The 24,467-nt window shown below is 44.0% G+C and overlaps 2 protein-coding genes and 1 pseudogene across 5 annotated transcripts; 1 reads left to right on the forward strand and 2 right to left on the reverse strand.

Moving 5' to 3' along the window:
- Positions 1-6,777: 6,777 nt before the first annotated feature.
- On the reverse strand, positions 6,778-8,186 carry LOC127770796 (wall-associated receptor kinase 5-like). The gene is made up of 3 exons (XM_052296596.1): positions 8,078-8,186; positions 7,731-7,988; positions 6,778-7,562 (listed from the first exon to the last, which is right to left on the reverse strand). Exons 1-3 carry the CDS (start codon positions 8,184-8,186, stop codon positions 6,778-6,780), a joined length of 1,152 nt encoding a protein of 383 aa, XP_052152556.1.
- A 2,419-nt stretch (positions 8,187-10,605) lies between these two features.
- Positions 10,606-12,499, reverse strand: LOC127771636 (wall-associated receptor kinase-like 8; annotated as a pseudogene).
- A 5,249-nt stretch (positions 12,500-17,748) lies between these two features.
- On the forward strand, positions 17,749-23,235 carry LOC127771639 (uncharacterized). Of its 4 annotated transcripts, none has more exons than XR_008017184.1 (4): positions 17,749-18,015; positions 18,110-18,296; positions 22,554-22,613; positions 22,932-23,235. XR_008017184.1 is itself a non-coding variant. In XM_052297564.1 (4 exons), exons 1-4 carry the CDS (start codon positions 20,855-20,857, stop codon positions 23,015-23,017), a joined length of 393 nt encoding a protein of 130 aa, XP_052153524.1. In that variant the 5' UTR covers positions 20,392-20,854; the 3' UTR covers positions 23,018-23,235. The 4 variants fall into 4 exon arrangements, 1 of the variants encoding a protein (XP_052153524.1); XR_008017185.1 differs by having other exon boundaries at positions 17,749-17,944; XM_052297564.1 differs by lacking the exons at positions 17,749-18,015; positions 18,110-18,296 and adding exons at positions 20,392-21,035; positions 21,171-21,236.
- Positions 23,236-24,467: the final 1,232 nt, after the last annotated feature.

The following is a 24,467-nucleotide window of genomic DNA, read 5'->3' on the forward strand; positions in this document are numbered from 1 at the left end:
TACTTTTATTATTGTTTTTAGTTAATTCCATAATTTGTGCTGATTAATTTAATTTCTAGATAGAGTCATATTTTTATCTCTACAACGGATTTACTTCAAATGACATGTCAAAGTTACATTCGTTTTGTTCTAAGTTACTTTTATAATATATGTAAATTACTTTTAGACTTTACTGAATTTACTTTTGTATGTCTAAGAAGTAACTTAGTGAAATGTCTAAGAAGTAACTTAGTGAAATTTAAAAGTAGTTTAGACATATCATAAAAGTAATTTGTGATTTTTCATCAAAATATAATCATGTGAGATTTTGTTGTAAAGATTTAATTGTTAAGAACACAACGGTGTAGTCGAATTATAGATCGGATAAGTAATTAAAGAGAAAATTTCATAAGAAGAAACAAAATATGCACAACCTAATAGCAAAAACTACTTGCACGCATGTCTGTAACGCTAACTATTACTTCTCACATAATTGTCCACGTCGCTCGTTAAATCTAAATTGAGATGCCTCTCGAAATAGATTTTGCGAACTTTTTTGCTAGACAGAAATACTCAACTTAGAAATCCTAGCTCCGCCACTGTTTGTTCAGCGGGGCGAACAGAAACCAGGTGCCGCCTACTTCCCTGCGCGCGCTGCTGCTGGCCCCAGCTCCGTCCAGCCTCCGCCAACGTGGCCCGCGGCCGTGCGACTGTGGTGATGTGGCCTTGCCTTCGCGCGTCGTCTGCCTAACCCCGCCTCCGCGTGGGTCCGCGCCCGGCCTAAGCCGACGCGGCCCACGGCCGTGCGACCGTGGCCTCGCCTTCCCGCGTCATCCGCAAGGCCCGCCTCCGCGTGTTTCCGCCGGCCCCCGCCGACGCGGCCCGCGCGGCCGCGAGATTGTGGCCTCGCCTTCGCGCATGATCCGCCCAGCCCCTCCTCCGCGCAGGTCTGCCCGGCCTCCGCCGGCGTGGCCTGTGTGGCCGCGCGAACCAGGCATCTTCATCGAGCTCGCCAGCTTGATCACACCTCGAGCGGCTCGCCGGTCGCCGCACGCGAACCTCGGCTCCCGCGCTTGCCGCCTTTGCGCATCGCGTGAGGCCCCCGCTCCACCGACCCCGCATGACACATGGCCCAATGCGACGTGCCTCCGCCGCATGCTACGGCCCCGAGCTCGCCCGGCGATGGCCGACGTGCGCCCCGCGTCGGATTGCAATACCATCCGAGGTAACCTTAAGATTTTAGAACTTAGAGACCGCCGTGACGCTCCGGCCCGGTGAAGCATCTCCGCGGTCTTCGCATTAAGATATAAACTGCGAACGTCACTAACACATTCGTGAGTCAGCAGCTAGCTACGGTAAAACACGGCCGCAGTGAGGCGTTTTGCTGAAACCATGAGGCAGCAGAATGCAGGCGGCCGGGTAGCCTTGCGCACAGGCGGCCAACAGAACTGGCATGCATGCATGGTGCTGTTCACGTGGCCTCCGGTCGTTATGCTCCGCCGACGGATAGCCTTGACTTCGCGCTCTGGCTGCCCCCTGCCGATCGAGCTCCGGGCGACACCCCCGTCCACGCCCCCGCACGTGCCTCGGCCGCCGAGGTCGATCGCTCTGTCTTCCGTCTCCGGCTTCGCGCGGGCGGCTCGGCCTCCACGACGCCGACGCCGCGGCATATGCCTCGGCCGCGCGGCACAGCCTCGTGACGGCGCCGTACGTTGCCGAGCCTCTATGGCGGGTTTCGTTCGCTCGCCTATCTGCGTCGAGCTCCGGCTCTGTGCGGGCTCGGCCTCGTGACGCCGACGCCGCGTCTCCGCCGCGCGGCCCAGACTCGTGACGGCATTGCACGCGCGCCGGGCTTCGGTTGCCCGCCCCCGCATCGAACTCCGGCTCCGCAGGGGCAGCTCGCCCTCGGTCTTCTAGAGCTTCCCCGCGACGAGGTTTAGCAGGCAGCCATGCATACATAGACGGGGACGCAGAAGGAAAAATCTAATTGTTGTATTATGTTGTTTTCTCATCTATTACATCGACTTCTCATGAGGTATATATAGGAGTACATAGGAGATAGAGACTTGGAGTACAATACAAGTAAGAGTAGATTTATCTCTATGATTCTATCTCTAGGACTTTATCTTATCTCTAGGATATATCTTATCTTTATAATTTGTTTTTGACTCTTATCTCTAACTAACATATCATACTTCTAACATTCCCCCTCAGTCGTAACGGGAGCGAAGCGAACGATTGCGACTGGATTTGAAATCTTCTATTTCTTCATCTTCTTTAACTCACCATCATCGATTGCATCTCTGATGGACGGTCCTCCACCTGGTGTTTGCGTCCCCTTCTGTGTCATCCCTTGACTCTCCTCTATTCCCTCCCGCAGTCATAGCGGAAGTGTCATAGACGATAGCGATGATACGGACGCTTTGACTGAAGTTGCCGTAGATGATTTTTGTTGTAGACGTTCATCGATGTAGCCGATCATATAGTAGCCATGGTCATGGTAGTTGATGTAGCCGCAAATAGCCGAAGGCAAAAAAAAAATATTTACGCCATGATGTGAAAACGAAAACGTACTGCAATTGTTTGTATCTTGCATATTGTAGATGTCAGAGAATGCCATTGTAAACGTTTTGCATATGTCAGAGGACGTCGTTGGCGATGAGACCACCACTTTTGGTTGGTCCTTCTGCGTCGTGTAGCGGTCATCACAATAGTGATACCGAGTTGATACAGTCGTTGTCGTTGTAGATGACGTGATCGATGCCATCATCGGTGACGTGGTCGTTGCCGTCGTAGAGGACGCGGTCGATGTCGTCGAAGAAGCATCTTGTAGATTAATCTGTCAGAGGACGCGAGGTGTCCATCTATGTGGACGAGTCAGCGGCGGTGTGTGTTCCCATGTTGATAAAGACCATCGGCGATGTTGTGTCGGCGAAGACGATCGTTTTGGTGACGTAGTCGTACAACTGTCGATGTAGATGAAGTCGTGAGCGGGGAGGTCCATGCGCCTGTGCACCGGAGTTTGACCTTCTCGTGGTTTGCCTGCTGCCTTCCGGAGGATGTGCCACACGATCCAATCGATGTGCAGCATGCGCATGACAGCCTTGGATTGATCTCTCCTGCATTGCTTCCTTTATTTTCTTGCTCATACTGGCGTGTGGCTTCCGCTGCTTCTGTTCTCTCGAGGACCAGGCTTTTGGCTTTTATGTGGCTAATGATAGAATTGATCTAAGGTTAATATTGGTAAAATCTAATCTATGGATTATTTGTGGCTAATTGATGCGGTGCCCCCAGGGAGATTATAGTATTGATCTCATCTCCCCGGGGCGCAGTGGAAGGCGTCGATGAACTGAGGATCGAACGACGTGGGTCTATAGCTCTGATACCATATGGAAAAATCTAATTGTTGTATTGTGTTGTTTTCTCATCTATTATATCGACCTTCTCATGAGATATATATAGCAGTACATAGGAGATAGAGACTTGGAGTACAATACAAGTAAGAGTAGATTTATCTCTAGGATTCTATCTCTAGGACTATATCTTATCTCTAAGATTCTATCTCTAAGATATATCTCATCTTTATAATTTTTTTTTTTGACTCTTATCTCTAACTAACATATTATACTTCTAACAATGCATGGTCCCATTCACGCAGCAGTAAAAAAAAAGAAGACGAAAGAAAATGAAAATAAAAAAAATTAAAAATGTGAGGTGGCCTCCGGAGGAAAATAAGGTCGAGCGAGGCCACCTCCCGACCACCACATTGATCTGGGCTCCGCGTGGGCTCCCCGCGATTCTCCGCGGTCTCCATGGCTGATTGGCTGCCTCCGCACCCGCCGCGGCCGGAACCGGCACGTGGTCTCCACGACAGCTTTGCTCCACCGCCTCCACGGCATTCACTGCATCCCTGGTGGCACCTGCTTCCATTGCGTCCGGAGCCGACTCCGGTGTCTCCGTGGCCTCTTCTCCGCACGACAGCCATGCCTGCGCATGCCACTACTAACATCAAATAGATGTCGGTACTATAGGTGCCAGAGTAGGTAAAACCGACATCTATAGTGCCTTTCTCTGCCCATGCGCCCGTTATCCCACCAAAATCCCAAGAACCAGCAGCTTTATGCTCAAATAGGTGCCAGTTTTAAAAAGAGCTGGCACATATAACTGATGTCAGAGAAAGATGCTGTTTTTTTTAAAAAAACACTAGTTTATTATAGGTGCCCTTTTTTACAAAAACCGGCATAAAAAAATCGAGCTGAGCCAAGCGTCTTATCCCCTTGCGAGGACGTGGTCCTTGTCCCCTCGCAACTCTCTCTCTCCCCCTCTCCACCCCGTCTATTTCAATCTCTCACTCCCTCTCCTCCCCGTCCCCTCCCCCTCTCTTCTCACTTGCCGGCAGCTCCCGTGGGCTAGATCCGGCAGAGTTGTTGACAGCCCGGTTGTGGCGCCCTCCCATCCGGCAGATCCAGCGGCGAGAGGGGAGGCGGTGGCAGCCCGGCGGTGGCGCCTCCCTCCGTCAGATCTGGAGGGAGGCCAGGCGGTGGCGGCCTGGCAGCTGGAGGCGGTGGCGACCCGGCGGCGCGACAAGAGGCGGTGGCGGCGCCCTCCTTCCAGTGGCGATGTTGTTCGGTACGTTGTTTGAAAGATTTTAGTGAAAGATTTATGTGATGTTCTTTAGCATTTACTGTTATGTGGTGTTGTTTGCTTGGGGTTTGTGATTGATTTGGGAGTTATGTGATGCGGGGTGGATGAGCTCGATGCATTGGCTCGATTCAAGCCGGTGCATTGCGCCTTTTTTTTTGTCTCGCGTACGTCTCAAAGGTGTTGGTTTCAAAACCTAAAAACCGGCATATATTACCCATATAAACGCCGAATCTAAAACCGGGTGCCGCCTCCGTGGTGCTGGTTGGGAAAACCGGCACCTATTAGGGTTTCCCATCCGGCACCGATTACGGTTTCTATGGTAGCTCGCGGTGGCCCCTGCTTTGGCATCTCTGTAAATGAGGCAGGCCTACAACAGCAACTGGCCAAGCAGTCACTATGTTGACTGGGCTCCGTGTAGCTCCGTGTTGTCCGTGCGGTCTCGTGGGTGGCTGTGGTCAAAGCAATTCGGCATCGCGCGTGACTCGGTGGCCTCCGCGCCTGCCTCCGCGCTTGCCACCCACATCCGAGCATTGACTGAGTCAGCACATGGCCACAGTGGCTGAGTTGCCTCGGCACCGCCGTACGTCAGGACCTGCCTCCACCTTCGTGGGCTCCGGACAGTGTTGCCTCCGTAGAGCACCGCATCCTTCACCGCCAAAGGAGGTGGACCTGCCTCCACCCACGTGGGCTCTGGACGGCGTTGCCTCCGTACAGCACCACGGCCTTCCACCCTCGCGGGCTCCGGACAGCGTTGCCTCCTTAGAGCACCACGGCTTTCACCGCTAGAGGGGGTGGACTTGCCTCCACCTACGCGGGTTTCGGACGGGGTTGCCTCCGTAGAGCACCGCGGCCTTCACCGTTAGAGGGGGTGGACCAAACTCCACCTCTCATGTACTCCAGACAGCGCTGCCCCTTTAAGCTGCACGGTCTCCACCACTGAGGGCCGTCGCCCTATCGAGCGTTGTCATCTACCCCGACTAAGGTGGTCGGCCCACCGTTCACTTGAGCCCCATCAGTGTGGTCTCCACCAAACGTTGGGGTATCTGACGTAAACCTTCAGGCACACCACAACACCCAAGGAATTAGGGGCTAGAAATTATCTGCTCCCCCCAAATCTCGGAGCCAACATACGAGGGGTACTGTTGGGGAATAACCCCATGCGTAGGGTGTACTATTGGAGAGGAACCTCATACCTAGGGTGTTGTATAAACTAATGTAATAATAGACTAAAACACCACAAGGGCATTGCCCCTCTAATGTAACTGATCAAGGGTAACACCATAATTTCCCGTTACATATGAATAAAATGAGCCCTTCAAGGGCAAGAGAGGGGATCTTCCCCTATTCCATCCATTGAACAGTCATCCTCTCTCCTTCATCTTCTCTCCCAAGGTTTCATGTTTGGGCTCTCTCCTATGGTGGAGGATGCCCTTGTTATGCATGTTGGATTTTGTTTCAACAACGGCTAGTAGTAGTAATGGAGCACTCATGCCCCCACACATTTACATCACCATTTTTTGTGGAGGGATTTGACAGTAAAATGATTGGATTTCTCAAGTTGAGAAATCACAGATTATGCCTCACCCATCTCATTTTATTTAAATCCTCTAATGGAAATATGATGTCCCAAGACTGTTAACACTAAAAAGGTCACTTGGAAACGTAATGTCCTTTCTCGAAGTCACCTATTGTTTTTTTGCAAGAAAATATAGGAGTATGACCTGGCGAATCACATGACTAATACACTTCAAATACATACCAATTGCTACCATTTCAAACCAGAACACCAAAAAAATCGCGAGTCCACTGCAAAACCTATGAAATAGATGTACTTCTAATGCTATTATTCACCAAAGTACAGTGTGACACTATCAAAAAGATATACTTCTGTAGTTTTTATGAAATCTACTCATCTTTGAAATTGACATTCAGTAAGATACCATGCAGCTATGGAAACATATATACGAATACATAATCTTACTTATTATCCAACAATTTATTCAGATAACCTGTAAGTGCTAAAAAGACTATGAGCACACAGAGTATTTGTTTGACATAGAATAGATTGGGTCTACACTATATACATAAATGAGGGACTGCAATATAGCAAGCAAATAAATGGACTGTCTTGACAAACTGTGTCACCGTGGTATACTAGCAGATGACATAAACTCTCTCCAAGTTGTAGCAACTTGAAGATTCTAAAATAGCTTTGTTGCCTATATCAATTGTCATAGCTTTGCGATGTGGTGGTCTTGTAGGTTGTTGAAGTGGACGTCTTTCATTATTACGTTGTTCAACAACATTGATTTTACTATGCAAAAAATGCAATGTCATTTCCACTTCCTTCATAGTGGGCCTTTCATCACCTTGAAGCCTTAAGCACTCCTCTGCAAGAGAGGCAATGGTGTTAATCTCATCTTCAGTTGCTTCCTCGAGAACTTGAGAGGCGACTATCTCTCTAATAGGCCTGGCTTTTATCTCCCAAAGAAAGTAGTTGGACAAGTTTTTGTTCAAACCAGACTCATCTACAAAGATAGGCTCTTTTCTAAGAAGAAGCTCTACAAGAACAACTCCAAAACTATAAACATCGCTTTTCTCATTTAGTTGTCCAGTATGATAGTACTCTGGATCTAAGTATCCAAATGTACCTTGTATATTTGTAATAACATGGCTTTGATCAATAGGAATCAATCTTGAAGCTCCAAAATCAGAAACTTTAGCAGTATACTTCCCATCCAATAGTATATTGGAGGATTTCACATCACGATGGAAAACTGACATTGATGCTGCAGAATGGAGGTAATGGAGAGCACCTGCAGCTTCGGTAGCAATTCTTAAGCAATCACCCCAAGACAGATATTCCTCGTTACTTGGATTAGCATGAATAATCCCAAAAAGTGATCCATTGGGGATAAAATCATATACCAATAATGGAACTTCAGTTTCCAAACAACATCCATGCAATTTTACGATATTTCGATGATTTATTTGAGAGAGAATTGCAACCTCGTTAATAAATTGATTAATTTCTCCCTCCTTAATAACTTTTGGCTTTTTTATAGCAACAACTCGTTGGTCCGATAGGATGCCTTTGTAGACAATACCATGTCCTCCACTTCCTAAAATACGTGCAGGATCAAAGTTGTTTGTTGCCTTCTGAAGCTCTTCCAAAGAGAAAATTTTATTCTCACTTGGTTTCTCATTTGAACATATTAGCTGTTCTAGAAGAAGCCCTTTGTTTTTCTGAAAGTATTTCTTTCTTAGTTGTTTTTGGATGCCATTTCTCCATTGGCGAATAAGGAAAACCCCACTTAAGCAGACAAGTAGGATTCCGAAGCCAACGCTCAAACCAATCACAATACCTGTAGACATTATAACAATGGACATGAAGCTAATGTTCTTTGTTTTCGTAAATGATTCACGGTACAATATAGCGTAGCTAGCTACTTACCTAAGAGAAGATTATGGCGTTTTGGTAAGCATCGTCTTCCTACTGGATCATACTCTGTCTTGTGAGGGCATGAAACACATGTGTACTTTCCAACAGTATTATTGCACATCTCGGGGCAGATATTTGGTTGAAGGCACTCATTAATATCTGTAAACGAACCATATAAATGGATGTTGCAATTAGCTAATTAAAAAGGGAAAAATGGAAACTAATAAAATTAAATATATATGGCAGTTCTGATCTACAACCCCCATAGAATAACTAAGGACATGACTACAGAACATTTGGTCGCTGGTTTGCTTAAAGCGATACCCACTCCATCCTAGGTATAAATCCCCCTTTAGCTAAAAAAAATATAATGGTGCATGTCTTTTTTAAACCTCTTTAATGACTTCTATATTTTAGATCACATATTATTTTTAAGATATATTTGCATTATTGTACTCTACTCATATTTGTGACAAAACGAGATCCATGTTAAATATATTCAAATATTTTATTAATTTAAAAGTAATTTATTTAGATTGTAGAAGTAACTTAGCTATGCAATAGAAGTTACTCTCTGTAGCATTAGAAGTAATTACATTATGATTGAGTTGACATAAGAAACTATGTGGAGTAAATTCACAAGCAATGTGTAGAGAAGATTTTCAAGTAAATATATTTATGAAAGTAAATTCAATAAAGCCTGAAAGTAATTTACATAAATCATAAAAGTAACTTAGTATGAAATAAAGTAAGTTGTTACGATATTAGAAGTAAATCCATTGTAGAGATTAAAAAAATGGGTCTATCTAAAAGTTAATTTAAGCAGCATAAATTATGAAATTCACTAAAAATAATCAACTCGGAGCATTATAAATGTATAAGAAGTAATTTAATCAAATCTAAATATAATTTATATATATGATAAAAATAACTTACATATATAATAATAAATTTAATTTACAAACATAAATATTTTTTTGTCATAATATAATCATGTAAGATCTTGTTATAAAGATTTAATTGCAACGAACACAATGGTGTAATTGGATTATAGATGGAATAAGTAATTAAATAAAAAATTAATAAGAAGAAAAAAAAAGATATGCATGATCTAATAGCGAAAAAGACAAGCATGTTTGTAGACGTGCGGTAGTACTTCTCTCACGCATGGTTGGTGTCCCTCGTTGAGCCTAAATCGAGAGGCCTCTCGAAGAAGATTTCGCGATTAATTGAGCCTGCACCCCACCTCCCCCCCTCCATGCACGCCGCCCCTGCCCCCTCTCGCACACCCATCCTTCTCCTCGACTCCCTCCTCCCGGCGCTCCCTCTCTGCTTCCCGATCTCTTTCTCTCCGGATTTTTTCTCCTCCCTCTTCTCGGCACCCCTTCCTGATCTCTCTCTCCCTTACCCCCTCCCATCTCCCTCTGGTCCTTCTGCCGGACCTCCCCTCCCCCAATCTCACTCTCTCTTTGGTTTTTCTCTCCTTTCCCCTTTTTTTCATCTCAAATCCTACCTTTGCAAAAATGAAAATAACATATTTGAACTCATGACTTTCATAGTTATTAGATTCATAGTGTAGCCAATGGAACTGATGATACTTTGTGATTGGGTAATACCTTTTATTTATTTTGTACTTTCTTTTAAATAAAGAATTAGGAATCCAACCCTAATTATTTTCATTACCACAATAAGGGTTGTAGTAAGAAATCAACTATGTCACCGCACACGACGTGGTCCTCATCCGCTAGCCTAGACCACCACCAGCCTTGTCAGTGCCGGCGAGGTCCCAACAACCAATCTAGGGAGCAGCGAGGTGCGCTCACCCCTCCGTCTTACACATCTTTGGCAGCCACCCCGCCACCTAGTCTCTCAAGATCCAGTGCCCCTATCGTCGATCCTACCCACCACCCTTCTCCTTCCCTGCAACTCCTACGTCATCGCTATATTGTCTTGTCACCCACCTATATCCACCGGTCACTGGTGGTTCGACCACCACCCACGACCATCCCTTTAAAATATAATTAGAATTTCACATTAACCCTCCTAGGGCCGTCAATTAGCATGGCGAGTTGACCAACTGCATAGGGGCCTATAAAATTTGCCCCAAATAAGGAAATGAAGTTGTGTGATTAAGTATTACAATTCTGGTAATTTTAGGAACTATTTGTATTTCATGCCAACGCCTTAAATTCCTTGAGATGGCCCTGCCCAATCCTACTACTTCTTTTGACCCAAAATCAGAACGGGAACATTTGATGGTGTCGATCTTAACTTTTTCACGGTAGAAGTTCATGGATAAAATGACAATGTCCTATGAAGTGCATTTACAATTGATGTTTACTTGAGATAGGGAGAACGTACCAACACAACCATTTGTTATGTATGGATTTCCTTGGTATCCATGTGCACATTTGCATCGGTAACCAGTAGGTTTGATTGTTATACACTCACTGCCGGTGCTTATGCAAGCATATCCAGAGCTGTTTCGTTTTGCATGTTGACATGATAGATGAGCAGCAACCCATTGGACAGAAACAATTGGTGTCCCAACCTGAACATAAAGATTTTGTTGCCCCGGTTCATAATTATTGATACTGGTTTCAGGATTTTTTTCCATGTCAACGTAGTATTCAAGAGTCCCGTTGTCCACATATATGTTTGTCACATGATACTGGTCTTCCAATAGAAGGGTTGATGATGCCGCATTTGTGCAGTTGAGGTAAAATTCTTTTCTTGCAAAACAACCTTCATCCATGCCAAACGGGAATGGAACACTGATATTCCCGTACTGGCGGATACAATTCATTTTCCGTTGTAATGGGTTATACCCTGATTGCAAAGAAAGTAAAAATAATTAATTCATGATTATTAGCATATAAATTTGAATCTTCAGAACTATTTATATATCTAAGTGCTCGAAATTGTCTATGTATCACTTTTTTTTTTCTGTCACTACTCACTAGATCATTCGATACACGCATATATTCAGTTATTGAGAAGGTAACAAGGAGTATATTCTAACTTTAAGTGAATGCTATCAGTTTTATGAACCCTACCAATGGAGAGTGAAAAAATATCTAATTAATATATCACAATACATCTTCGTCAACAGATAAAATAAAAACAATCAATGAAAATTAAAATAAAGTTATACTAGAGTTGTATATATATTAAGCTTACCTATATACAGTGTGTTGTGTAAACTTATATGACTGGTAAGTAAGAAAATTTTAACTGAATGATAGTTTATTCTACAGTTCTCCATATTTTGTTTGCTGCAGAGATTGTCTAAAAAAAAGATGTGGCAGGCTAGGACTACAGCTTCTGTTTCTATAAGAGATATATGCGCATATTTGATTTTATTCCCTTCAAACAGGATCAAGATTGACGAGGTACTTCATTTCTAATAAAGGGTTTTAGTCTATCGCTGTCTTTTCAAACAAATTCTATGCATTAAAAAAAACATTGGGTTTGGAGATTACCACTATCCGGTGAACAGCCATCCAGAATATAAGGATTTCCTATGTAGCCATTACGGCACATGCAGTTGTAGCCATCGACTGATGAGTTCCTGCAAATGCTCTTGTTGCTAACACAAGCATAGCTCGTCTGGTTTTTACGGGCACTTACGCAGTCTGGTTGATCAGCGATCTTCCAAATGCTAGTATGCACAGAAAAAGCATCAGTGATATAGATCTTATCCCATGACAGGCTTCGGTTATGGTGCGATTCTAGATTGGTTTCTGCTCGGCGGACGAATTTAAATTCGATAGTAGATGAATAAGCATTTATCTCGGCACCAAAGTCGATAGTGCAACATCCCGTGCCGTTGCAATCCTGTGTAGGAAACACCATACCCGTGCTTTCTCCTTTAGGACAGGTTGCTGTGCAGTTGGGAGTTTCTTTGTTGATTGATGTACGATTTAACCAATAAACATCAAAGTCACAGCCGGAGAAACGTAGTCCCCACAGCGACAGGTAAGAAGTATCAAGAGAATCTTCAAACAATTTTGGAGCTAACGACCAGCTGACAACGGATGCATTTCTCATGGAGATGGTATCGGAAAAACGAATGCTAAGACTCTCATCTGTGCCCATAAACTGATATGTTGAAACGATGTTAATACTCTCAGTAATTTGTGTGATACCATTGCGGAAGAGGAGTTTAGAAGGGCGTGTGGTGGAGTCGCAGGTGAGCTCGAAGTCGGGACTTCGGAAGCAGCCGGAGCCGATGCCGAAGGGATACATGAAGGTGATATTGCCGCATGAATTCTGGCAACCGGCAAGGGTGGCCATTGATGGAACAACCCTGCCATGTCCTTGTTGGCTTCTTGGGGCAGCCAAATCCTTCGCCGATGTCAGTAGCGTCGTCGCCAGCAGCAAGACAATTAGCAACAGGTGCATGGAATTCGCGGCGTGTAGCGAGTGGATCATCTCGCTCTTTGCCCTCTTCGTGTTAGGAGTAGAGTGTGTGTGGCATAGGGATGATATACGATGCTGCTTGGTTTCAGTGTGCCAATATGATGTACTTATAAGTGGAGTGCTTCGCCTGTCCGCATCGCATATATACTCTTGCTTTGCTTCGCCTTGCTACCATACAATTAAGTAATTAATAAATCCAGTGGTAGGTATACCGTATACGTGTGAATTAGTCGTCCTTTGACTTTGGAATGCACGAGGTTAGAAAAACCGTTAGTTCTAAACCATAGGCGTAAACGGTGCCACTTTCTCTGGTCAATTCCAGGTCAGTCAATGTTTGGTAGTGGATATGGACGGCGCTCCATCAGCTCGCCGGCTCGTATCGGCTCGATATAGGTGCCATTTTTTTTTATTAAAGGTGTTGAGTTTATATGTTTTTAGTCTGCGGAGGAGGAGGCATTAGTACAAATCTTTCCATCTGTAACGGCCTCTAACATGTCCGGAAATAGCGGACCGTCACAAGAAAGTCATCTCAATCGGACCGAAAGAGCGCCCGATTGAGATATGGTAACACAAACATCTTAGATGGCTATAAAACTCAGGCCCATCACAGATGACATATTTCCGTGACAAGCCGCAATTTAGGCCCGATTGAGATAGCATTCTGTATCTCAAACGGGTCTCAAGTTGGAGCCCGTCACAGATGACCTCCCTCCATCTACTTTTGATAGTCATATTTTCAAATCTAAAAAATTTATTTTTGATAGGCAGATTTCAATCCAATAACCTTTCATCTTAATGACTTTCTCGGATTTAATGCATGACTCTCTATTCTTCCACTCAAGATTGGCTACATGGGCATTGAGAAATGTAAATATTAATGAATCGATTGTTTACGAGGAATGACTAGTAGCATGTTTAAATGGATGATAAGTAGAATTACTTGTCCTTGGTCTGTGTGCCAAGATGAAATATAACTATCAAAAGTAGATGGAGGGAGGTCATCCATGACGGGCTCCAACTTGAGGCCCGTTTGAGATAACAACTAGGCCCGTCACAGATGATTCACCAGTGACGGGCTCTATATTAATGTCCGATTGAGATGACTTAATCTCTATCGAGCATTAACTAAAGCCCGTCACCGATGATTATTTTTCCATTTATCATATGAAACATTTATATTTGTAAGTTGAGCTGTGCAAAATAATTAACTGTAGCATAATAATTCATTTTATGAGTTAAAATAATTTTTGGGTAGTAAATGATATCAAATGAAAAAATTATCAACAACAAAGTTGTATTACTTGTTAAGATTTACAACTTTTAGTTTGATCATTTTCTATATAACTTGTTTTTGAGCAGCTTAAAATTGAATTTGAAAATATGACAACTTCAAACAACATTTTCAAATAGTAAATGATTTCAAATGGAAAAATTGTCAACAACAAAATTGTATAACTTATCAAGATTTATAACTTTTAGTTTGGTCATTTTTCAATATAACATTTTTTTGAATAGTTTGAACTTGAATTGAAAATATGACAACTTCAAGCAATATTTTCAAATACTAAATGATTTCAACTAAAAAAGTCATCAACAACAAAATTGTATAACTTATCAAGATTTAAAACTTTTATTTTTATCATTTTTTCATCCGACAAACTATTAGTAACATTGTTCACAAAATGTACATATCCGTGTTATAGATTATAAACCAGATATGAACATTTCCTGAAGAACACATGCAGGAAATGAAAACCACACAATTAGAAGAACAATGTACCGACCTTATTTCATTTCCTTGCCCTCCCTTACCATTTCTATAATACTGCATCAAGCAAAAGATAATATAATCAACAATAAGTACAAATATTGAAAGTTCTTACTTAAAATCTGATCCAAGATTATGATTCTCTGACTGATCTAAATACTAACTTAGTAAGCGTGCACCGGCTCGTGAGATCGAACATGTACAAGATCGCAACGCATACTTACACGCGATTGGGACGTGGTCGAGGAACTGGCTGTCTCCTGCATTCCATTCCACAACAAAAACTCATCAAAAAGCAAGTTTGGAAAAAAAAAACTGATTTATCAACCAATGCAAGTGAATGTAGAAAAATCATGCTTTTGTAGTTCATATGCCTGTGCAAATTACCTGCCACATCCCAAATGCTGAAGGCAATTCTAGCTCCCCGACCTGCCAAGGTCTTGTCCATCAGATTCAGGCCCGTCATCTGCAAGCCGTCCTGCTCCTCGTCGTCCCCAACATAGATTAATTTTTTTTCCATTAAAGAAAACTATTCTGAATTCGGGTTTCTAAAAGGAAAAAAAAATGATTTTTTGTTCGATTGCTGACTCATGTTTCAGGGCTGGATTGCTTCTTGGTTGAAAACTTGAAATAGCATGTACAAGAAACCAGCATAACAGTAGGAGAGCTTATCAAGATGGAATTAACGAGGCAACAAAGTGACATGGCGAGAGATTGGAATGGATTGGAAGAAGAAGAGGAGTAGATGGGAGAAGTTACCATGAAACAGATCTTGCTGATCTGGCAAACGCTGAGCAGGCTGACCTTGAGGCTGTGTCCTCGACATCTGTCGTGACGCCGCCGTCGTCCCTGGGGAGCAGGGACAGAACAGCCCCGGCAGCTATGCGCTGCGGTTGGCCGAGCCTGCGGTAGCGGCGGCAGACGCCGCTGGCGCAGGAGGAGCAACTGGTCCTAGACGAGGCGGACGACCATGCTGATGACGACGAGGTGGAGCCATCATTGGATTGATTGTTGAGGTGACTAGATTGATTGTCACCGCTCGATGAGGGCGGATGGCCAGAGAGGTTGGAAGGAGATGGTGAGGGGAGGGATGAAAGCGCCCGACGCTTAGGGGAATCGCTGGGCGGCGAGGTTGGAAGGGGAGGCAGCCATTGATGGTGAGGGGAGGGATGGGGGCGGCAGTTAGGACATGCACGGAGGGGCGACGCGAGACCGTCGCAATGGGCGGAGAGGCAGCGGAGGAGATCGTCGTCGGTGTGTGGCGTGGATCGGCGCGACGGGCGGAGGTGCGCGAGCAGCGGGGGACGGCAGCGAAGGGAAGGGGGAGAGCGGTAGAGGGGCACGACGGATGGGTGGCGTGGGGAGGGCCGTGGAGATGGCGGCATGGGGGAGGCGGCGCCAGTGAGGTGAGGCAGGCGGCGTGGCTTATTTCACGCGGGCGGCGCGGAGTGGGGATGGCGGAGGTGCGGTTTCTTTTCGGCGTTTCTTTTTTTTTCTGTGCGCGATGTTGAGGTTTCTTTATAACGGATGGTTTTCTTTCTGACGGATGACAGATGGGTCCCACGCGATAAGTGGATCTAAAGGATTGCAGGATTATTGATGAACTCGTATGTTTTATATTAGTAGAGATAATAATGGTAACGTCACACCTTCCCGTGCGGCTTAGTAGAGTATATATATGAAAGAAAAGTAAACACACCTAATAGGAAAATGCATTGAGTCCTACTAGGAAACTAATCCAAATATATTGTAGGTCTAAAATTTGGATCACATATTTATCGTGTGCTGATTGCCTATGGATTGCATCAGAATTAGCAGCAGCTTTATGATCTCTCCATTCTACTGCTTCCATAACTATCTTCCATCGTGATGCCAAGTCTTCAAATATACTGTTAGATGAAAACTACAGTGCTAAAGTTTCAGATTTTGGTGCTTCAAGGTCAGTTCCAATTGATCAAAGCCGTGTTATTACAAATGTACAAGGTACATTTGGGTACTAGATCTAGAGTATTGTTATACAGCGCTACTAAACGAAAAAAACGAAGCGTACAGCTTTGGCACGGTACTCCTCGAGTTGATCCTTAGAAGGGAGCCTGTTTTCACAACTGCATCACGAGAACATCAAAATTCATCCATTTATTTCCTTCTAGAGATGAAGTCAAGATCTATTGCAGAGATGGTGCCTACTCAATTTTTTTTTACTTGGTGATCTATCTGTTTTTCTATGTATCTATTGTCGACTTGATTATAAATTAATACTCCCTCTTGCCTAAAAAAGAAAGTTAATATTCCGTCCATCCCTTAACGTTGTTAGTTTATATTTAACGTTAGCCACCCATAGGCACGCCATTACGGCATTGCCACATAGTCCTCACAACATCCACCCAGACCACTACAGCTGACCGAGGACATTGAAAGAGGTGGAGGAAGGAGGAGGAAGGAGGAGGAAGGCCACACTAGTAGGTGGATCATGTACTTTTTTTTACTAAGGTGGTGTAGAATCTCCTGAAGATGAAGATGAAGATGAAGATTAAGTGTTTCATGGAAAACGAGGTGGTAATAACATGTGATTAATTAAGTTTTAATTATTACAAACTTTAAAAATAGATTAATCTGATATATTAGAACAACTTTCATATAGACAGTTTTTACACGAAACGCATTGTTTAGCAGTTTGAAAAGCATGCCACGATAATCCAAAATTTTATCCTCTCCTAGTAGGAGAAACGAACGGGGCCTAAATTGCCGCATCGCCGTGACAGTGAAAACCACCTTGGTTTGAGACGAATGGGATGATTTGAATGGTTCAAAGAGTTGAGGGGCATCATGCATATACTCTGTTTCAAAGTTGAGGGCGTGATTTAGATAAATATCACAAATGAGGGAATAAAATGAGAGATTATTCCTGCTCTATACGTGTGCAATGCCAAACCCCATGGACCCAAGAAGACCACTTTCCTCTTGAGCAGGGAGGAGCTAATCAGGGAGGAGTATATAGCAGAGTTAAGCCAACAAGTGCGTGCGTACCAGAGGAATTTAGGAGGAAGGAACTGGACTTGCCGAGCTAGGGAGGGCGTGCAGGGCCTGGCCTCCCTCGAGCTTGAAAATTTGCACTATGTTTGCACTTACATTTATGCAATTTTAAAATATCAGTATTTTTTATCTTAGCACGCTACTAGTATTTCAAGCACCAAGCATGCATTAGCCCGGGCCTATCCCACTCCACGTCCCGTCATCTGCTGCTTCCACCATTATCGGAGTAAACGATTTACTTCGATCACGCGTCTCTACCACCCACCCTTATTTAAGTAAATGGTTTATTCTTATATTTAATCCCCACCTCTGCACATAGTAAATCTTTTACTACGGTATAATCTTGTCTATCTATATATACGTGAGATTCTTAACTGGACCCACCATCCCAGTCAATTCCTCCCCACCACCCGAATTTTTTGGATCTGACCAGCACCGCATTGAGAGGGGCCGTTTGTGACGGTCGGCGAGCGTGTGAGGCACTCCGAGCGATGACGTGCTTGAATGGGTGCAGTGGGTTCCATGGGATCTCTGGCCGGCGACGAGCTCGACATGGGGACGGGTGGATGGTGACGTGCTACACCCGGCCTATGGGACGACTAGTGGCTCCCAGAGCAATTCTGGATCTGGTGCCTCCAGCCCCTCTTCTCAAAGCGGTCTCTCCTTGCCTCCCAACAGTCACGTCGAGTTCATTGCCGTTTGGATCCTTCACCACCCGGGCTGTACTGTTAGTGTGATAGTTTTTTGTTGTGGTGGAGTCTGAGTTGCTCGGTATGATTTTGGTTACCAAGCATGATGTTTTCTTGTTATTTATCCTGAAGAGGAAGAAATTGCGTGGAGGCCGATGTTGAGGAGCGAGCTCTTCAGTTGCAATGGCGCTTGGGTAGTAAGGTGAGGACCATGCTGACAAACTGCCGATGGAGGCACTGCCCAGCTAGCTGTGCGCGAACTTTTCTCGACCACGCAATCAGATTGGTTTGCTGGTGCCTGTGATTCAATATCATTCAGGTGAGGGTGTGCTGGTCTCTGATTTCATACAAGGCACAAGTGCTTGACCATTTTTTTTGTCTAGTTCTTGCAATTAACTTGCACACTATTTTTTTCCTTACACTTTGCTAGATTTAATTAGGTAATTGATCCATTTAAATCAATTAAATCAAATAAATTCCAAGGCTCATTATGTTAGGAATTCATGTGTATTCATTCTCTTAATCTTAAAGGATATCATCCCCTTAAAGGATATCAATGGGATGAAGAGTTTTGACTTTTGAGAATTAATCCATTTGATTAATAAAGTGGTAACTTATATCAATTACTCCTCATTGATGGATTGTTGATGGTTGTGTAGTGAAGGATGGTTCATAGTATTCCATTGGTAACCTATATCAATTACTCTTAATTGATGGTTGGTTGATGGTTGTGTAGTAGAGGATGATTGATGGCTAGTCAATGAGAATTAGTTACTCTATTCTTCTTCCTATTCCATGACTCTTACTCTTCATCTTCCATTTCTTCTATAAAATGAGAATGGATTTGATCTCCTACATGAGAAGAAATACATACTTTCATCCATTTCCAAGGCTGTTGCTACTACGGTAATCGCATTTGTTAGATTCCTCTTTTCTGCTACCATTTGTTCTACTGTAGTTGGCCATGTTATTTTCTTCAATAAGAGTTAGATGAAGATTAAGATTTTCGTGGCACGCTTTTCAAACTGCTAAACGGTATGTTTCGCGTGAAAACTTTCTATATGAAAGTTGTTCTAAAATATCATATTAATCTATTTTTCAAGTTTGTAATAACTAAAACACAATCAATCATACGTTAATGTCACCTCGTTTTGCGTAAAAAAACTTAATCTTCATCTTCATCTTTATTTTCAAGAGAAAAGAACACCACCAGTCACGGTTATTGCGTTGTATTATATATGTTAATGCTTATTTTATTTTAAGCATATTCATGATGATTGAATTTATCAATTGCACTAGTTCATATCATATATGTGTCATGTTTATCTCTTAATATTTTGGATTAAAATATGCTAAATTGTGACTAAATTTTCAACACACTTGACTATGAAGAGGAGGGAATGATGAGGGAAATAGGGAATCGGACTGTGTTGTGCTTATGTTATCTTTGAAGCTTTTCACAATACGGTCTTTTCTGTGCATTCGATGGTTTGCCTATCAATTTGCCTTCGTAATTTTTTACTACCTCAGTGATGTGATTTCTAGAACCAGGTACCACTTGACTGCAGCTACAAGGCCTTTCGATTTGGTCCGCCTGTTCTCATGTGAACTTTATTGTAACCATGATCTGGATTACCTTTTAGCAAAGTATAATAATATGATTATTTCTGTTTTTTCAGTTCAATATTACAGATCAATCGAGGAATTATTAACCGGCGCATGAGGGGCGAGCCTTGAGGGCCTCCACGTAGGATAGGAATAGTAGCGGGGAGTTCGCGGGGCAGTGGCAATTTTACAAAAAATCCTCCGGTTTGTTCGTAATCCCAAATATCCATTATGAACAGTGTTCCTTAGGCGACGTTCTACATAGGGGCCCCTCTAAAATCCCGATATTACATGCGTAGGAGGGAAAAAACGTGAAATAGGACAGCGCTGTAAAACTCGAGAGTCGAGGAGCTTTTTCACAAAGTTCCGCGCACTAACGCCCCCAATCTCCATCCCTAGCCACCTCCGCCCGCCTCTCCTCGACTCCTCCTTCTCGTCCTGCGCCATCACGCCGCCGACGCCGCCTCCCCCTCGCACCGCCGCCACCGCCGCGTCCACCGCCGTCGCCAACGCCGCGTTGGATTGCTACAGTCGCGCCGCCTGGCGTCGTCGTCTCCACCTACGCCGCCGCTGCCGTCGCGTCTCCGTCTCCGAGCGCCTCCATCTCCGCCTCCCCCTCGCGCCGTCACCATCGTCGTCCCCGTCGCTCTGCGCCGCTGCCACAGCGTGCCGCCATCGCGTAGCTATCTGCGGCCGCCGTCACCGAGCGCTGCCATCTCAGCCTCGGTCTCTGTCGACGACGAGGTCGGAGCGCCGGCAGCCGCATCACAGGCGGCGAGGTTTCGGCCGCAGCAACTCGAGGGGGAGACGGCGGAGGGAGTGCGGGTTGAGGCGGGCACGGTCTTCCCGGCGCCAGATCCTCTTCTCATCTCCACTAGGACACCCTAGCCCACCAGCCATCGTCGTCGTCGTCGAGGGAGTTCGCGCCGCGGAGCAAGGCAGACTCCGCCGCCGCGGCCGCCGACCTGGATGGGCTGCCTCGGTTCAAGAAGAACTTCTACGTGGAGTCCTCCCTCCGTGTCCGTGGCCGGTATGACGCAGGAGGAGTTGGAGGCCTACCGGCGGTGACGCGATGGCGCGGACTAAATCCGATGGTCTGGCGGCTCATGGAGGGGCTGGTGGCGAGGGCAAGCATGACCGGCAGAGGAGACCGTGCTGTCGGTGGCCAAACCTGATGCCGACGAAAACAGTGGTGCTGACTGCGACAACAGTGAGGTAGGCGGTAGCAGTGGTGGGAAGGAGGACGGATGATTGCGGCTGCCAGGGAGGAAGATGAAAACAGCGGTGGCGACGACGACGTCGAGGCTCCGGTGCTCCGCACGTCGCACCCTGCTCCACGGTGCCTCCGACTCCTCGCTGATTCTGGCTCCATCGCCGGCTAAACACCTCGGCAGTTGCCTCAATAGCTCGGTGATGGGTTGGTTTATCAGCCACCCTCCCAACTCTTCTACAGGTAATCTTGTCCTCGTCTCTTCTATTGCCTGCCTTTTCGATGGTTGATCTGGAGCAAGGGATGGCAAGGTCGGCAGTAATTTGTTTCATGCTTTCCTTGGCTCATCTCCATCTTCGTGTTTTGCCATATTGACAGGTCCATTGATCTATAGCAATTGTAGGTCAATTGGCAGTGGCTGGGTGACCAGTTTGATGCTCTCAGGTATAATCCACTGTCCAGTTTTGTTGCTGATGCTCACCAGAGCAACGTTGCCCCCTTTTAGGGGCGTTTTACAGTGCCCCCCACTACTATGGGTAGTAGTGTAGTAGGATTACATCTGAGCGTTGATTCTCGTGGGTATTTTAGACCTTCAATTAATTTAGGTGGAATGGTATTTCGGTAATGTCGCGTGTTCGCAGCCATGGGCTGAAAGGCCTGAGCAGCCGTCCCCATCGCTTCGACACGACGCCACCATCGCTTTCTTCGTGCGAGTGCGACCACCATGCCGCAGCAGCGCCGTCCCTCCTCCAGAGCGCCGAAAAGCCATCGTCGTCACCCTCCACTCCCCTCCAACCTGCGAATTAAACTCCCGGCGACGACGAACCCTGTGGCGACTAGCGCCTAAGGCCGGCGACCTTTTCTTGCTGCGCTCCCCGCCGGCCGCCTCGCTGCCCTCCCCACCAGCCGCTTTCCTGCCTTGGGTGTGGAGTCGCCGAAATCTGAAAATGAAGTGATGCTTGTTCTGAGACCTCAAATCTGATGTTGTAATGGTGTTTGTTCTGAAATTTTCATCTTTAGTTCTGAAATATGAAGTTGTAATGGTGTTTGTTCTGAATTTTCTTTCAAAAAAAATTGAAACCTAAAGCTAAGCTGTAGATTCAGTATATAATCCAGTTAACGAACAACTCCTGAATTCAGGCTTAACCTACTGAAATGCAAGTGCCTAAAGTTAAGTTTTCAAGTTTAGAAATCTGCTCTTGTACTGAAACTAGTTAAAGTTCTTATGTTGTCAAGTGTCTGAAGTTTAGTTGTCAAGATCAGATGTTGCTGTCCATCTGAATTTTAGCAATGTCCTGAAATCTGAAATTACCATCTGAAAACCAAAGTTTTACGATTATTTCTGAAATTCAAGTATTGAAACTCAGCTGTGATTTAAGTTCTGAAATCAGTCCTATGTTGTCAGAAACAAATTTTACTGTTTTGAATAGTTCTGACATAAAATGCTTACAAATCCTAATTTGTACTAGTGGTTGTTATGAAAGTTCAAACTTTAGTTCTGAAATCTGAAAATTTAGTGGTGCTTATTATGAAATCTCAAATCTGAAGTTGTAATGTTGTTTGTTCTGAAATTTTCATCTTTAGTTCAGAAATTCTAAACTTTAGTTCTGAAATCTCAAAATGTACTAGTACTAGTTCTGAAACTGATAATATGAAAGGTTTTACAGTGAGTTCTTGATGAATCCCCCCCACCCCCCAAAAAAAAAAAAAAACTGGATATTTTACAAGTACATGAATGAACTAATTTCCTTTTGTTATTAGAAGCATCTCTTCTGTATGGGGCTGGAGATATGGAAAATGGAGGTGGAATTGATACTGATGGTAAGCCCACAATTGTCTGATGGTAAACCCTCTTTAAAAAAACATCATCGAGATATCTGAATTTTAAAGGTTGGATTTGATCAAGAGAATGTCACCGAAATGCATTGATTTGTTTCAGAGAGTACTAAATATTTGAATAACAAATGCACTTCACTTACTACTATTTATGGATATATGTTGTTCTGCAATTTTATGGATTGCTTGTTTAGAGGAGTAGATGGCATGCATATATGTTAATGGAGCTTCTGTTTCTTCTGGTGGGCTTCATGTTTTCTGAAAATAATCACACTGTCTAACTGCATCATTTATTTGCTATAGTTGCAGCGGATGAGCAGTTGATATTGCCATATCTGAATTCATTGTCGCCAGAGAGATCAGTGAATCCTTTTGTGCTGAATTTTTGACAGGCTCAGACAGAAGATCGGTGTGTTAGAGAAAATATTGGTTAGGTGACAATTAGTATTCACGGCCTGTATGGATTGATGACAAGAATGTGCTCAACTCCTGCATTATATTACTGTTCAATGTTCTGAATTACGATGAATGATCTCAGGATATATGTTTTCAGGCTACATTGTTGCAGTGTACGCATATGGATTTTCTTGATTTTTTTTCTACTCACTCTTCGTCCTGCCCTATTGCTGCTACTGGACAAAGGCACCAGTTTTTCCGGTTTTTATTTTCTTTCTTTTGGGTTGTTTTCTGATGGCATGGGGATCCAAATCACCCATTTTGATTATTTCTTGCAGCCGTGCTTTCAGTTTCATGAACACTTACATTTTGCTGGAAAAGTACATAAGCAGACTGGATCTGCAGTTCTATTTTTGTAACTTCTCAGCATATAAATATGGTCACACATATTATCGCACTCTTTCGTTGAGTTCTAAAATTTACAATAGTTAATACTTGATTAAATAAATCCATTTTTTAAATTTATAACAATTAATGTTTAACTAATCATGTTCTAATGAATCATCCCCTTTTTCATATTGCTAACATGATACTCCAAAATTGAGTTTCAAACGGGCCAATTGTAGCACTTGCCGTTCATAATTGGGTAGTGGGGCCCACTTTATACTGTGACGTTTTTCGGTCTATTGGCCAACTATTCTATAAGGCTAATTTCAAGTTCAATAAGATTGGCCACATAAGGGGATGACACATGGGTCTCACTTGTTATTTCTACTTGCACAATGATAGGATCCAAATGAGAAATGTAGCAGGCCCACGTATCATTTCCGCGCATCACCTATTATCCTCCGTATGTAGACTTGGGTGAGCCCCAACATAACCATTGAGATATAGCGAGGCCCACGTGTCATTTCCGTGCATCACCCATTATCCCCCGTACGCAGACTTGGCGAGCCTAATAAAATATGTTCTACTTTGTTCTATGTGCGCCTGATCAAAAAAGCACGTGTTTTTTAAATCGACCTGGTCCGGATAGAGCAGACGGATTCCGGGCATAACCAATTTTGTCCTAAAATAATATTTCTAGTTTAATCTATGTGTGCACGACCGAGAAACCATACCTTTCTTTTAGTGTCAATCGGGTCCGGACAGTCCCCAATGAATTCCGAGCATCATATGTTTTTGTCCAAAAAGAATCCGTTTTGTTTTATTTTATGTGCGCATGAGTGAAAAAGCACGTGTTTTTTAAATCAATCGATTGGATTCCAGGCGTAACCAATTTTATACTAAAATAATATTTCTAGTTTAATCCCGTGTTAGAAAGAAATATTTGGAACCAGCCGGTCCGAATAGACAAGGATGCTTGTCCAATCGGAATTGCTATATCTGTCGCCAGATTTTTGCGTAACCAATTTTATACTAAAATAATATTTCTAGTTTAAT

The sequence above is a fragment of the Oryza glaberrima genome, chromosome 4 (genome assembly GCF_000147395.1).
Source record: "Oryza glaberrima chromosome 4, OglaRS2, whole genome shotgun sequence".
Classification (NCBI taxonomy): Eukaryota; Viridiplantae; Streptophyta; class Magnoliopsida; order Poales; family Poaceae; genus Oryza; species Oryza glaberrima.